At 39.4% G+C, this 15,024-nt stretch overlaps 1 protein-coding gene across 2 annotated transcripts in view; it reads left to right on the top strand.

The window, feature by feature from the left end:
- CNTN5 (contactin 5) overlaps positions 1–15,024 on the top strand; it is a 1,681,138-nt gene that overhangs the window by 1,570,117 nt on the left and 95,997 nt on the right. For both annotated transcript variants that reach the window (XM_070803337.1, XM_070803338.1), the window contains exon 17: positions 6,971–7,129. In XM_070803337.1, the coding sequence (XP_070659438.1) occupies positions 6,971–7,129 (159 nt within the window). The remainder of the gene's footprint in view (positions 1–6,970; positions 7,130–15,024) is intronic.

The raw sequence follows: 15,024 nt of genomic DNA, 5'->3' as shown, positions 1-15,024 counted from the left end.
AATGATTAAGCTTAGAGAGAAAGGCATGTCAAAAGTTGAGATAAGTTGAAAGCTATGCCTTTTAACTAATGTTAGCTGAGTTAGCAAAGGAAAAAATTCTTGAAGGAAATAAAATGTGCTGTTCTAGTGAATACAAAGATGACAAGAAAATGAGACAGGCTTATTGCTAATATGAAGAAAGTTTTGGGTCTGGATGGAAGATCAAGCCAGCCACAACATTACCTTAAGCTAAAGCCCATCCAGAGCAAAACCTCACCTCCCTTTAATTTTATGAAGGCTGAAGAAAGCTGAAGAAGAAAAGCCTGAGACTGCAGAGGCTGTTCTGGAAGTTTAAAGAAAGAAGCCATCTTCACAGCATAAATGTTCAAGGTGAAGCAGTAAGTGCTGATGTAGAAGCTGCAGCCCATTATCCAGAAGATCTAGGCAAGATAATTAATTAAAATGGCTCCAATAGACAACTGATTTTCATCGTAGTAAAAATAGCCTTCTGTTGGAAGATGATGCCATCTAGCATTTTCATAACTAGAGAGGAGAAGTCCATGCATGACTTCAAATTTCAACAGAAAAATTGACTCTCTTGTTAGAAGCTAATGCAAGTTGAAGTCAATGCTCATTTACCATTTTGAAAAGCCTAGGACCCTTAAGAATTAGGCTGAATATACTCTGCCTGTGCTCTATAAATGGAACAACAAAGCATGAATAACAGCATATCTGTCTACAACATAGTATACTGTATAATTTAAGCCCACTGTTGAGTCTTACCACTCAGAAAAAAAATAAAATTTCTTTTCAACATATCACTGCTCTATGACAATGCATCTGATGACCCAAGATCTCTGATGGAGATGTAGAACAAGATTTATGCTGTTTCAATGCCTGCTAACACAATATCCATTCTGCAGCCCATGGATTAAGGAGTAATTCTGAATTTCAAGTCTTTTTTTTTTTTCAGAAATACATTTCATAAGGCTACAGCTGCCATAGATAGTGATTTCACTGATAAGCAAAATAAACTGAAAATCTTACGGAAAGGATTCATCATCCTAATGCCATGAAGTGCATTTGTAATTCATGGGAAGAAGTCAAAATATCAACATTAACAGACATTTGGAAGGAGTTGATTCCTGCATTTAGGAATGACAGAGGGATTTAAGACCACAGTGGTTGAAGGTGTGGTAGAAATAGCAAGATAATTAAAATTAGAAGTGTAGGTTGTAGCTGTTAGTCAAATTCCTGCATTCTCACAATACAACTTTAACAAATGAAGAGTTGCTTCTTATGCAAGTGCTAAGAAAATAAGTTCTTGAGATGGAATCTACTCTTGGAAAAAATGCTGTGAAAATCATTGAACTAGCAACAAAGGAGTAAGAATATTACATAAACTTAATTAATAAGTCAATGACAAGTTTTGAGAGAACTGACTCCAATTTTGAAAGAAATTCTACCATGGGTAAAATACTATCTAACATCATTGTGCTACAGAGAATTCATTCATGAAAGGAAAAGTAAATAGACACGGCAAACTACATTGTTGTCTTATTTTAAGAAGTTGCCACAGTCACCCCAACCTTTAGCAACCACCACTTTGATCAGTTGGCAGCCATCAATATTGAGGCAAGACTTTCCACCAGGCAAAAGATTACAACTTATTGAAGAGTCAGATGATGGTTAGCAGTTTTTAGCAATAAAATATGTTTAATGAAGATATGTACATTGCTTTTTTAGACATAATGTTATTGCCTACTTGATAGACTATAGTATAATGTAAACAAGTATTTTTTATGGACTTGGAAATCAAAAAGTTGCATGACTTGCTTTATCGCCATATTGGCTGTATTATGGTGACTTCCCGGATTTTGATAGTGGTAAAGAAACCATCTGCCAATGAAGGAGACATAAGAGATGAGAGTTCAACCCCTGGGTAAGGAAGGTCCCCTGGACGAGGGTATGGCAACCCACACCAGTATTATTGCCTGGAGAATGCCATGGACAGAGGAGCCTGGAAGGCTACAGTCCTTAGGGTCACAAAGAGTTGGACATGACTGAAGTGATTTAGCCATGCACACAAGAAAAAAATCCACAGTATCACCAGAGTATGCCTGTAATCAATCACAGGCCAACCCAGATTCAAGGAGGTTTAAAGAACAGGCTTCATGACCTGCATGTGCAAGAGGAAAGAAAGATTTTTGGTGGCCATCATATACCTAAGCTGCCACAAAGTCCTAAACACTTTCTTCAGTTAACAGTGAAAGGAAGAAGGATCTCCATAACCTTTGCTTTATTGAACAAATCAGTCTTTAGAATCATATGTGAATTCAAATCTCTGCTGTGCCATGCACTAGCAGTGATTTGAGTGAGTAACTCCTTCTAGAAGGGATTCTCTGACACCTACTGCCTCATGTAATACCTAACATGCTGCTGCTGCTAAGTCGCTTCAGTCATGTCTGACTCTGTGCAACCCCATAGACGGCAGCCTACCAGGCTCCCCCATCCCTGGGATTCTCCAGGCAAGAACACCGGAGTGGGTTGTCATTTCCTTCTCCAATGCATGAAAGTGAAAAGTGAAAGTGAAGTCGCTCAGTCGTGTCCGACTCTTAGCGACCCCATGGACTGCAGCCTACCAGGCTCCTCCGTCCAGGGGATTTTCCAGGTAAAAGTATTGGAGTGGGGTGCCATCGCCTTCTCCAAATACCTAACATACAGAGATGTTATTGACTAAGTAACTTATTTATTCTTAATCAACCAAATGACCTTTAAGAATCTATTACAACCTCTAAAACAGAAGCAGAAGATATTAAGAAGAGATGGCAAGAATACACAGAAGAACTGTACAAAAAAGATCTTCACGACCCAGATAATCACAATGGTGTGATCACTCACCTAGAGCCAGACATCCTGGAATGTGAAGTCAAGTGGGCCTTAGAAAGCATCACTACGAACAAAGCTAGTGGAGGTGATGGAATTCCAGTTGATCTATTCCAGATCCTGAAAGATGATGCTGTGAAAGTGCTGCACTCAATATGTCAGCAAATGTGGAAAACTCAGCAGTGGCCACAGGACTAGAAAAGGTCAGTTTTCATTCCAATTCCAAAGAAAGGCAATGCCAAAGAATGCTTAAACTACCACACAATTGCACTCATCTCACACGCTAGTAAAGTAATGCTCAAAATTCTCCAAGCCAGGCTTCAGCAATATGTGAACCGTGAACTTCCTGATGTTCAAGCTGGTTTTATAAAAGGCAGAGGAACCAGAGATCAAATTGCCAACATCCGCTGGATCATAGAAAAAGCAAGAGAGTTCCAGAAAAACATCTATTTCTGCTTTATTGACTATGCCAAAGCCTTTGACTGTGTGGATCACAATAAACTGTGGAAAATTCTTCAAGAGATGGGAATACCAGACCACCTGATGTGCCTCTTGAGAAATTTGTATGCAGATCAGGAAGCAACAGTTAGAACTGGACATGGAACAACAGACTGGTTCCAAATAGGAAAAGGAGTTCGTCAAGGCTGTATATTGTCACCCTGTTTATTTAACTTATATGCAGAGTACATCATGAGAAATGCTGGACTGGAAGAAACACAAGCTGGAATCAAGATTGCCAGGAGAAATATCAATAACCTCAGATATGCAGATGACACCACCCTTATGGCAGAAAGTGAAGAGGAACTCAAAAGCCTCTTGATGAAAGTGAAAGTGGAGAGTGAAAAAGTTGGCTTAAAGCTCAACATTCAGAAAACGAAGATCATGGCATCCGGTCCCACCTCTTCATGGGAAATAGATGGGGAAACAGTGGAAACAGTGTCAGACTTTATTTTTCTGGGCTCCAAAATCACTACAGATGGTGACTGCAGCCATGAAATTAAAAGACTCTTACTCCTTGGAAGGAAGGTTATGACCAACCTAGATAGCATATTCAAAAGCAGAGACATTTCTTTGCCAACAAAGGTTCGCCTAGTCAAGGCTATGGTTTTTCCTGTGGTCATGTATGGATGTGAGAGTTGGACTGTGAAGAAGGCTGAGCGCCGAAGAATTGAAGCTTTTGAACTGTGGTGTTGGAGAAGACCCTTGAGAGTCCCTTGGACTGCGAGGAGATCCAACCAGTCCATTCTGAAGGAGATCAGCCCTGGGATTTCTTTGGAAGGAATGATGCTAAGGCTGAAACTCCAGTACTTTGGCTACCTCATGTGAAGAGTTGACTCATTGGAAAAGACTGTGATGCTGGGAGGGATTGGGAGCAGGAGGAGAGGGGGACGACAGAAGATGAGGTGTCTGGATGGCATCACTGACTCGATGGATGTCAGTCACAGTGAACTCCGGGAATTGGTGATGGACAGGGAGGCCTGGCGTGCTGCGATTCATGGGGTCGCAGAGTCGGACATGACTGAGCGACTGATCTAATCTGATCTGATGAAATAGCAATTATAATGCCCATTTCACAGTAACACAGAAATAAGTGAACAAGCTAATGTTTGCAAAATACTCAATAGTGAGGATATGGTGGCTATTGGTATTATTATTACAGTTATTATTCTTATCATTATTATATTATTATCATTATAGTCACACCTCAATGTCCCTGTCATAGAGTCTAGCAACTTGCTAGACATCTTCAGCAACTGGATCTTATTTATTTTCCACACCTCATATTTATCTACCATTTTAATACTCTGAAAATTTATTGTACATCAAGTGAATGGATTCTTCCATAAGTACTTGACCTAATAATTGTATTTCCTGCTTAATTCCCGGAGAAGGCTATTGGCACCCCACTCCAGTACTCTCATCTGGAGAATCCCATAGATGGAGGAGCCTGGTGGACTGCAGTCCATGGGGTCGCTAAGAGTCGGACATGACTGAACGACTTCATTTTCACTTTTCACTTGCATGCATTGGAGAAGGAAATGGCAACCCATTCCAGTGTTCTTGTCTGGAGAATCTCAGGGACCCCATCTATGGGGTCGCACAGAGTCGGACACGACTGAAGCAACTTAGCAGCAGCAGCCACTTAATTCCAGATAAATACAAATTTTCATCAAAAGTCCCCTACCCTGAAATCTCAAATTATGTAATTTTTGTCTTTCTACCTTCCCCTCCTGGTAACCTGGTTTCTGGATTTCATTATTTTATTCTTGTCTGTCAGCACCAATCTGGCTTCACTTGACTCCCTAGTCCTCCTTGAGGCCGTGGTCATTCATAACATTGGCATCTTTGATGATAAGTCATATGAAATTTTAAAACTAAGCCTGAATTGACCCAGTTAAACACTTTCTCTGGCCCTGATCCTGCCTTTCTAGCCCAAGCTTGCTGAGTTGGTCAGTTCTACTTCACATTGGTGCTATTGAGGCAAACTTGAATTCCAGACTATTCCAAATATTTGTATTTCACTCTTCCTTTCTTTCCTCATTTTATCATGGGCCTTATCCAGACATTTTCCACTATCTTCTAGCTCCCAGTCCCACTCTCACCCAACCACCTTCACTTTTTGTGTGTTTTTTTTTTTTCCTTCTTTAGTGAAAAAAAGGAGAAACTTCCCAAATGAACTCTCCCAGCTTCTTGACATTTCAAAAGCTTTCTCTCTATATTCAGTTTCTTCCTTAATTTCTCCAGAGCGGGGGTGGGGTGGGAAATGCCACTTCTCGTGGTTATTCTCTATGTCTTCTCATAATCCCAGTATTTGTTACCTTCTTGATGGAATAGTCCTTGTCTTCTAAGTCTGTGGTCTCCACTATCCACTGCTGTTTCTCACTCTTGATAAAAATGCTCATTTTTCATTGTCTAAAAATGTCACCTGTACGGCGACCCTTTTAAACACTTTTTCCATCCCTTTGTCCCTTCTTATTGAAAATTTCTACTCAGAGGACTTTACTGCCTCCATCTATTTAGCACTCCACCATTTCTTAGCTATTTACAATCTAGGTCAGCACTTCTTGCTCAGACTTCATAATAACCAAATCCAGAGAGCAACTTGCTAAACAAGGACTAAATCAGAAAATAACCTAAAATATTTATAGGTGGAATGTTTTTAATTGAAAATAAAAGATCCTTAAAGCTTTGATAGTTCATAATTAGGGAATAGAAAAGAATTAAGAAGAAAACTGACATTTGTGCTTAGCCACTAAAATATGAATACTATACATATTTTTACTGTTATTAGAAATCACTATTTTAGAAGTAGTAACACAGGGATATGCATCTCCTCATGTCAGATCATGGTTGTTTCTTGAAGCTAAAGTCTAACGTATGTCAACTGATAAACATAATTCTATACCATACCAATTTTTTATGATCAAAAGGGGAATCATATTCTCTGATTAACCATCTTCTCACACTCACCAAAAAAAAAAAAAAAATCATTATCATCATCATCATCTAATCACACCTTTCTTTTAACTTCTCACAACATTTCTCCATGCCTCACTTCTAGGATATATCCTTCCTTGGTCTGAACTCTCAATATTTCAGAGCCTTTCATTTTTCCCCTGTTAGAGTTTAAGCTCCTTGGTAAGTACATCCACACTATTTGTACACTGTAGGTTGGCTGAAAATTAGGCCCGTACACCTGTAACTTTGTGGTAATGATGGGGTCATTTCTGTTTCTAGTAGCATTGGCTCTTACTCTGTCACTGCCTCTGTAAGCTGTGATTGATTTCAGCAGTCATAGTAGCTACTGACATTCAAGTCCTTACATTCGTTTCTAATTATTTTTTTGCATGTCTATACAATGCAATGTTAACCGGTGGTTGTATCCAAGCACAAAGTATTATGAAAAAAACCTATAATTAAATTATCCTCAGAAATCATGGAAATCAACTTACATCCCATCTCTTTTACCTGCAATGTTCATTACTAAATATGTATTTCATTCAAATGCTTTACCAGTTTGATTGGGTCCTTATTGGAAATACAATATCTCATGGCTCCTCATCATGGCTTGACCTTAACCTTTTCCCTTCTCTTTTGCCTATAGGTCCCCCAGGCCCACCAGGGATAGTGATTGTGGAGGAAATCACCGAGAGCACAGCCACACTCTCCTGGAGTCCAGCCGCTGACAACCACAGCCCCATCTCTTCCTACAACCTTCAGGCTCGTAGCCCCTTCTCCCTGGGCTGGCAAACGGTAAAAACAGGTAAGAGGCTCTAAAACAACTTCAGACACAGACATAGCAGCTTCCGATGTCATGAGCCGTATTTGCTAACAATCTCAGCAGGATTATTTTGGATTCGGGAAATTTTATTATTTATGACAATATTACACTAGAGGAGGACACAGCAACCCACTCTAGTATTCTTGCCTGGAGAATCCCACAGACAGAGGAGCCTGGCGGACTACAGTCCATAGGTCGCCAAGAGTTGGACACGACTGAAGCCACTTTGCATGCAGGCATGCATGACAATCTTAACCATTGTTTGCTTCTTTTTATAAAGCCACTTTGTTTTCTTCTGTTCTTGTTTCCCAAGGAAGGACCACATTATTTATCTTTGTTTGTTTATTGAAGCAACGTTAAACTCATGTAAAAGCTGCAAAAATAATACAAAGATTTTCTGTGGGCCCACCTCTCAATTTCCCCAAGTTATTCTACCTAACAATGGTATAATGATCAAATCAGGAAACTGACATTGATACAATGCTATAAACCACAGATCATATTCAAATTTCACCAGGTTTTATGTACAATTTTTCTAGTGAATAGTTCCATAAAATTCTATGAAGTTTTATTATATAGATTCAAATCTCCACCAAGACAGTCAGATGCAAAACTGCTCCATTACTCCAGTTCCTTGCTCTATGCCTTTAGAGTCCCACACCCATTTTATTTACAAAAATAAAATCTAACATAAAATTACATTATTTAAAATAATATAGGATTTTAATGCTTACTTCTAAGTTTATTTGCATTGTAATTGCATTATTTTAAAAATAATTTTCCCCTGATGGCTTTCTTTTCATGTTATAACTAAACTTCCTTTCCCTCTCTAAATGTGGCTATCTGTAGGGATATGTGAAATTACACTCACTTGATAGTTATTACCTATTTAACATGTTGATATTTGAAAAGCAAACAGTATCTATAAAATGTAATCTTCAGAAGCAGTTGTCCATACTGAGAATGGATTTGTGACTTTATTTTCTATCTAAATATAAAACTGATTTACCTACATAGAAGTGAAATATAAAATCAGTAAAATATCTCAGTGCAATAACCATAAAACTCCATTAATCTGAATGTTATAGAAGTAAAGTGGTCCATTTCATTGCTTAAATTAAATTTGAGCTGAAACTTGTTTTGTGTTAAACTTGTAATCTAGGGGCAAAAGTACATTCATCCAAATGCAAAATATTGATATGATTCAAGTTTTTCTTGATATTAGGTTCCTATAGTAATTCATAAAATTCAGTATAATTATAATAATAGTGTACTATACGTATGTACAAATTTGTTTTATAATATAAATAATGTATAGAATTGTGGGTACCAGCTTCATTCCTGGTTCCATTTTAATCCTGAGATGCAAATATAAAGCCAAGAAATTGAGGAAATCTCTATGTTTGGTAGATGATTCTGGAAAGGATGCAAATTCAGGCCACATGAACAGGTTTATACAAGAATTCTTATAACCCTCATTTATAGGATGCTCCCAAGTCATCCTAAGTGTTAGAGCCCTAACATTTTGGTCTGCTGTTGGGAAATGGATTCACCTTCAAATTTCATGTTGTGCATTCAGTAAGCTCACTCTCTTGCCTGTGGCTGTGCTTTCTGCCCACCCTCGCCACACCGCCTAAAATAGTTGCTTCCTGGGATGTTTCCCTTGTGGTACATTGCACTACATACATGTGTTTCCTTGCTCATCCCATACTCATGTTCTTGTGCTTCTTAACACATGGTACAGCTATCCAGGATACCTCATCTTCCATAGTTTCTTAGTTACTTGTATTCCTTGCTTTCTTACATACCTTTATTCAACTGTTTGTACTTTTTGTTGTTTGATAGATAGATAGAGGGCCTCCCAGATGGTGCTAGTGGTTAAGAATCCACCTGCCAATGAAGAAGATGTAAGAGATGTGGGTTTGATCCCTGGATCAGGAAGATGCCCTGGAGAAAGAAAAGGCAACCCTCTCCAGTATTCTTCCCAGAAAAATCCCAAGGACAGAGGAGCTTGACGGGCTACAGTCCATGGGATTACAAAGAGTTGGACTCAAGTGAGCATATGAGCACATTACAACACACAGATAGACAGATAATGATAAATAGTGGATATATAGATATGCATATATATCATGTATGTATATACATATGTAAAATATATAAACTTTGAATTTTTTGGCATAAACTAAGGAAAAACAAAAGAGTGGTGTGTATTTCTGTATGTGTAGAGGGTTTAATTGTTTTGATTAAATGCTATTTGGGGTTTGTTTACTTATTTTAGAAGTCCCTGATGTAAAATTGCATTCTTATCTAATTAATTTGAACACTGGAAATATATTTGAATTGTTGTTGCTCTTTTAGTCATTAAGTCATATTTGACTCTTTGCAACACTGTGAACTACAGCCCACCAGGCTCCTCTCTCCATGAGATGTCTCAGGCAAGAATATTGGAGTGGGTTGCCATTTTCTTCTCCAGGGGGGCTTCCCAAACCAGAGATCATCTCCTGCATTGACAGGTGGATTCTTTTCCACTGAGCCCCAGGGAAAGCCCTATATTTGAATAGAGAGCTATTTTTCAAATCAGTTCAGTAAATGCTGGAGAAGGTGCAGAGAAAAGGGAATCGTCTTACACTGTTGGTGGGAATGCAAACTAGTACAGCCACTATGGAGAACAGTGTGGAGATTCCTTAAAAAACTGGAAATAGAACTGCCATATGACCCAGCAGTCCCACTGCTGAGCAAACACAGCGAGGAAACCAGAATTAAAAGAGACACGTGTACCCCAATGTTCATCGCAACACTGTTTACAAGAGCTAGGACATGGAAGCAACCTAGATGTCCATCAGCAGATGAATGGATAAGAAAGCTGTGGTACATATACACAATGGAATATTACTCAGCCATTAAAAAGAATACATTTGAATCAGTTCTTATGAGGTGGATCAAACTGGAGCCTATTATACAGAGCGAAGTAAGTCAGAAAGAAAAACACCAATACAGTATATTAACACATATGTATGGAATTTAGAAAGATGGTAATGACGACCCTGTATGTGAGACAGCAAAAGAGACACAGGTGTAAAGAACAGACTGTTGGACTCTGTGGGAGAAGGTGAGAGTGGGATGATTTGAGAGAATAACATTGAAACATATATAATGCCATATGTGAAATAGATGACCATTCCAAGTTCAATGCAGGAAACAGGATACTCAAAGACAGTGCACTGGGTTGACTCTGAGAGATGGGATGGGTAGGGAGGTGGGAGGGAAAGTCAGGATGGAGAACACATGTACACCCATGGCTGATTCATGTGAATGTATGGCAAAAACCACCACAATATTGTAAAGTAACTAGCCTCCAATTAAAATAATTTTAAAAAATAAATAAAATAAAAGGCAACACAAAAAAAAAAAATAAAGAAATAAAATCAGTTCAGTTCAGTTCAGTCACTCAGTCGTGTCCAACTCTTTGCGACCCCATGAATCGCAGCACGCCAGGCCTCCCTGTCCATCACCAACTCCCGGAGTTCACTCAGACTCAAGTCCATCGAGTCAGTGATGCCATCCAGCCATCTCATCCTCTGTCGTCCCCTTCTCCTCCCGCCCCCAATCCCTCCCAGCATCAGAGTCTTTTCCAATGAGTCAGCTGTTCGCATGAGGTGGCCAAAGTACTGGAGTTTCAGCTTTAGCATCAGTTCAGTTCAGTAAGTGCTTTAAAAAATCGAGTTATACTGCATTTACAAGTAAACATATATTTTTCAAAAGTATATTCCTATAAATGGAGAAGGCAATGGCACCCCACTCCAGTATTCTTGCCTGGAAAATCCCATGGACAGAGGAGCCTGGTAGGCTGCAGTCCATGGGGTCGCTAATAGTCGGACACGACTGAGCAACTTCACTTTCACTTTTCACTTTCATGCATTGGAGAAGGAAATGGCAACCCACTCCAGTGTTCTTCCCTGGAGAATCCCAGGGATGAGGGAGCCTGCTGGGCTACCGTCTATGGGGTTGCACAGAGTCAGACAAGACTGAAGCGACTTAGCAGCAGCAGCAGCAGCATTCCTATAAATGATCGATTTTATTTGCCCTTGATAGTAATATCAAATCATTCTCTAGCAAGGTGTTTCCTCACCTAAGGTGGTCACACATTTCTCTAAAACTCAGCATCTCTTGCAGCTATGGTAGAGTCATTGCCATCCACCAGGCAAGCCAAGGGGCAGTTGTCAACTTTTCCATGCTTTACAGCAGGAGTCCCCAACTCCTGGGCTGGGGACCAGTACTGTTAGCCTGTTAGAAGGAGGTGAGGGACAGGCTAGTGAAGCTTCATCTGACATTTCTCATCACTCGCATTACTGCCTGGTCCATGGAAAACTTATCTTCCACAAAGCCAATCCCTCGTGCCAAAAATGTTGGGGACTCCTACTCTAAAGCAGCTCTTTTAAATGTTTCTTGAGTTCTGCTTCTAGTGCAAACTCATTGCCTGTGTTAGTGAAAGAAGTTTTTTGGGGGCTACATCATCTTCACTGGGGAAGCAGATCTTTTGCTTTCATAGTTATCATCTAACCCAAATCAATTTCAGTAGATATGTGCCCTAATATGGGCTTTCCTGGTGGCTCAGTGGTAAAGAATCTGCCTGCAATGCAGGAGATCCAGGTTCTATCCCTGGGTCAGTAAGATTTCCTGGAGGAGGACTTGGCAACCCACTCCAGTATTCTTGCCTGGAGAATCTATGGACACAGGAGCCTGGCAGGCTATAGTCCATAGGGTCACAAAGAGTTGGACACAACTGAAGTGACTGGGCACACAAGCAGGCACATTCTTTAATGTAGACATACATGTTAGGGAAAAAAAGATTTAGTTCTGCAGTTTGAACACTAAAGATGTTAAACTAATGCATAAGCTAGCATTTTAAAAACTCTTAAGATTCCTCTATATGCCAGCATGAATATTAAGAATAGTAAGTTTCTCATTTTTGACAAATGAAGTAATGAATTTCACATGGACCAAGCACATCTGGAATTAACTTATCAATGCTGCCCACCCAAAAATAAAACTCAAAACAGGTGACTGTGAATGGGGCCATTTATTCATTTTGAAGAAAGTGTAAAAATCGTAAGAAATAGATAATTTCATTTGCAGATCCTCTTTTCTCTTCAAGCAAGCTGCTTCTTATTTGAACACCTGAGTTTCTTGTTCATATTACTGAACAGTATTTGCTGACCAAGTTTTTATGACCATATTTAATTAGGAATGGCAAGTCATCTGTAATCATAGAATTGATGGGACATTATTTACTTAATTTAAATATTTTTCTTAACTATTCTTCAATCAATGGATAAGTCTTCTCTCTGTGGATAATTTACACTGAATGATGGTTACATTTATCAACTAAACATGTTTATTTAGTTTAGTTTAATTTAATTTATCTTTGGATGCAATTCTTTTAATAGGAAAAGCATTTTAATGAGTTTTTCTCCCTGGATCAACATGCAGCCCTACACTAAAGTTCTGTATGTTCTTTCTCAAGCAGAATGTTTTCTTTGAAATCAGCTTGCCTCCAGATTTCCAGAAAGACTATAGAAAGATACCTACAAGGATTTAAAATACTTCCTTGGTAAACATTCTTCATTACCTTTAATCTCCACAATATTCATTTTGAAATGAAAATCCAAACTGTATCCTAAAAAGTTGCTATTCTATTTCATATTGTATGTTATTTCATCAAAATATTAATACTTCCAACTCACATTTATCTTTTTTACAATTTTTATAATCCCTACAAGTAGCCTAGGATTCTATTTCTTTTTTTCCTTTTTAAAGAGGAATTAGAATTAAGAATGATGGAGAGAATGTAAAAAGGGACTGTGTGTGTGTGTGTAGGTTGCTCAGTTATGTCCAACTCTTTGCCACCCTTTGAACTGCAGCTCACTAGGCTACTCTGTCCATGGGATTCTCCAGGCAAAAACGGGGAGTGAGTAGACATTCCCTTCTCCAGGGGATCTTCTTGACCCAGGGATCAAAACCAGGTCTCCTACATTGCAAGCAGAATGGGAGTAGGTGTTTTTAAAACCTATAGCTATGGCTTCAGTTCAGTTCAGTTCAGTTCAGTCGCTCAGTCGTGTCTGACTCTTTGCAACCCCATGAACCACAGCAAGCCAGGCCTCCATGTCCATCACCAACTCCCAGAGTTTACCCAAACTCATGTCTATCAAGTCGGTGATGCCATCCAGCCATCTCATCTTCTGTCATCCCCTTCTCCTCCTGCCCCCAACCCCTCCCAACATCAGGGTCTTTTCCAATGGGTCAACTTTCTGCATAAGGTGGCCGAAGTATTGGAGTTTCAGCTTCAGCATCAGTCCTTCCAATGAACACCCATGACTGATCTCCTTTAGGATGGATTGGTTGGCTCTCCTTGCAGTCCAAGGGACTCTCAAGGGTTTTCTCCAACACCACAGTTCAAAAGCATCAATTCTTTGGCGTTCAGCTTTCTTCACAGTCCAACTCTCACATCCATACATGACCACAGGAAAAACCATAGCCTTGACTAGATGGACCTTTGTTGGCAAAGTAATGTCTCTGCTTTTGAATATGCTATCTAGGTTGGTCATAACTTTCCTTCCAAGGAGTAAGTGTCTTTTAATTTCATGGCTGCAGTCACCATCTGCAGTGATTTATGGAGCCCCCCAAAATAAAGTCTGACACTGTTTCCACTGTTTCCCCATCTATTTCCCATGAAGTGATGGGACCGGATGCCACGATCTTCATTTTCTGAATGTTGAACTTTAAGCCAACTTTTTCACTCTCCTCTTTCACATTCATCAAGAGGCTTTTGAGTTCCTCTTCACTTTCTGCCATAAGGGTGGTGTCATCTGCATATCTGAGATCATTGATATTTCTCCCAGCAATCTTGATTCCAGCTTGTGTTTCTTCCAGTCCAGCATTTCTCATGATGTACTCTGCATATAAGTTAAATAAGCAGGGTGACAGTATATAGCCTTGACATACTCCTTTTCCTATTTGGAACAAGTCTGTTGTTCCATGTCCAGTTCTTTTTTTTTTTTTTTTCAAGTCAAAGATTTTATTTAACAAATAATTAATGATGGAACTGGTAAGACATTACAGCCAGTGCAAAGGAAAATTCAAGGAGTAAAGTAAAACTTGCCAAAAGATGGAAAGCAGTTTTAGGGTAATAAGCAATTGCATTTTACTAGACACAATTAGTTTGCATTCTATAGACAAGAGCTTCCTGACCTGCATATAGGTTTCTCAAGAGGCAGGTCAGGTAGTCTAGTATTCCCATCTTTTGAAGAATTTTCCACAGTTTATTGTGATCCACACAGTCAAAGGCTTTGGCATAGTCAATAAAGCAGAAATAGATGTTTTTCTGGAACTCTCTTGCCTTTTCTATGATCCAGCGGATGTTGGCAATTTGATCTCTGGTTCCTCTGCCTTTTCTAAAACCAGCTTGAACATCAGGAAGTTCACATATTGCTGAAGCCTGGCTTGGAAAATTTTGAGCATTACTTTACTAGCGTGTGAGATGAGTGCAATTGTGGGGTAGTTTGAGCATTCTTTGGCATTGCCTTTTTGATCACACGAACCACAGCCTTGTCTAACTCAATGAAACTAAGCCATGCAGTGTGGGGCCACCCAGGATGGATGGGTCATGGTGGAGAGGTGACCTGTTAGGTGACCCTGACAGAATGTGGTCCACTGAAGAAGGGAATGGCAAACCACTTCAGTATTCTTGCCTTGAGAACCCAATGAACAGTATGAAAAGGCAAAATGATAGGATAATGAAAGATGAACTCCCCAGGTCGGTAAGTGCCCAATATGCTACTGGAGATCAATGGAGAAATAACTCCAGAAAGAATGAA

Source organism: Bos indicus, chromosome 15 (assembly GCF_029378745.1).
Source record: "Bos indicus isolate NIAB-ARS_2022 breed Sahiwal x Tharparkar chromosome 15, NIAB-ARS_B.indTharparkar_mat_pri_1.0, whole genome shotgun sequence".
Classification (NCBI taxonomy): domain Eukaryota; kingdom Metazoa; phylum Chordata; class Mammalia; order Artiodactyla; family Bovidae; genus Bos; species Bos indicus.
The sequence above is the reverse complement of the archived record's forward strand: the minus strand, read 5'-3'. Positions and strand labels throughout refer to the sequence as shown.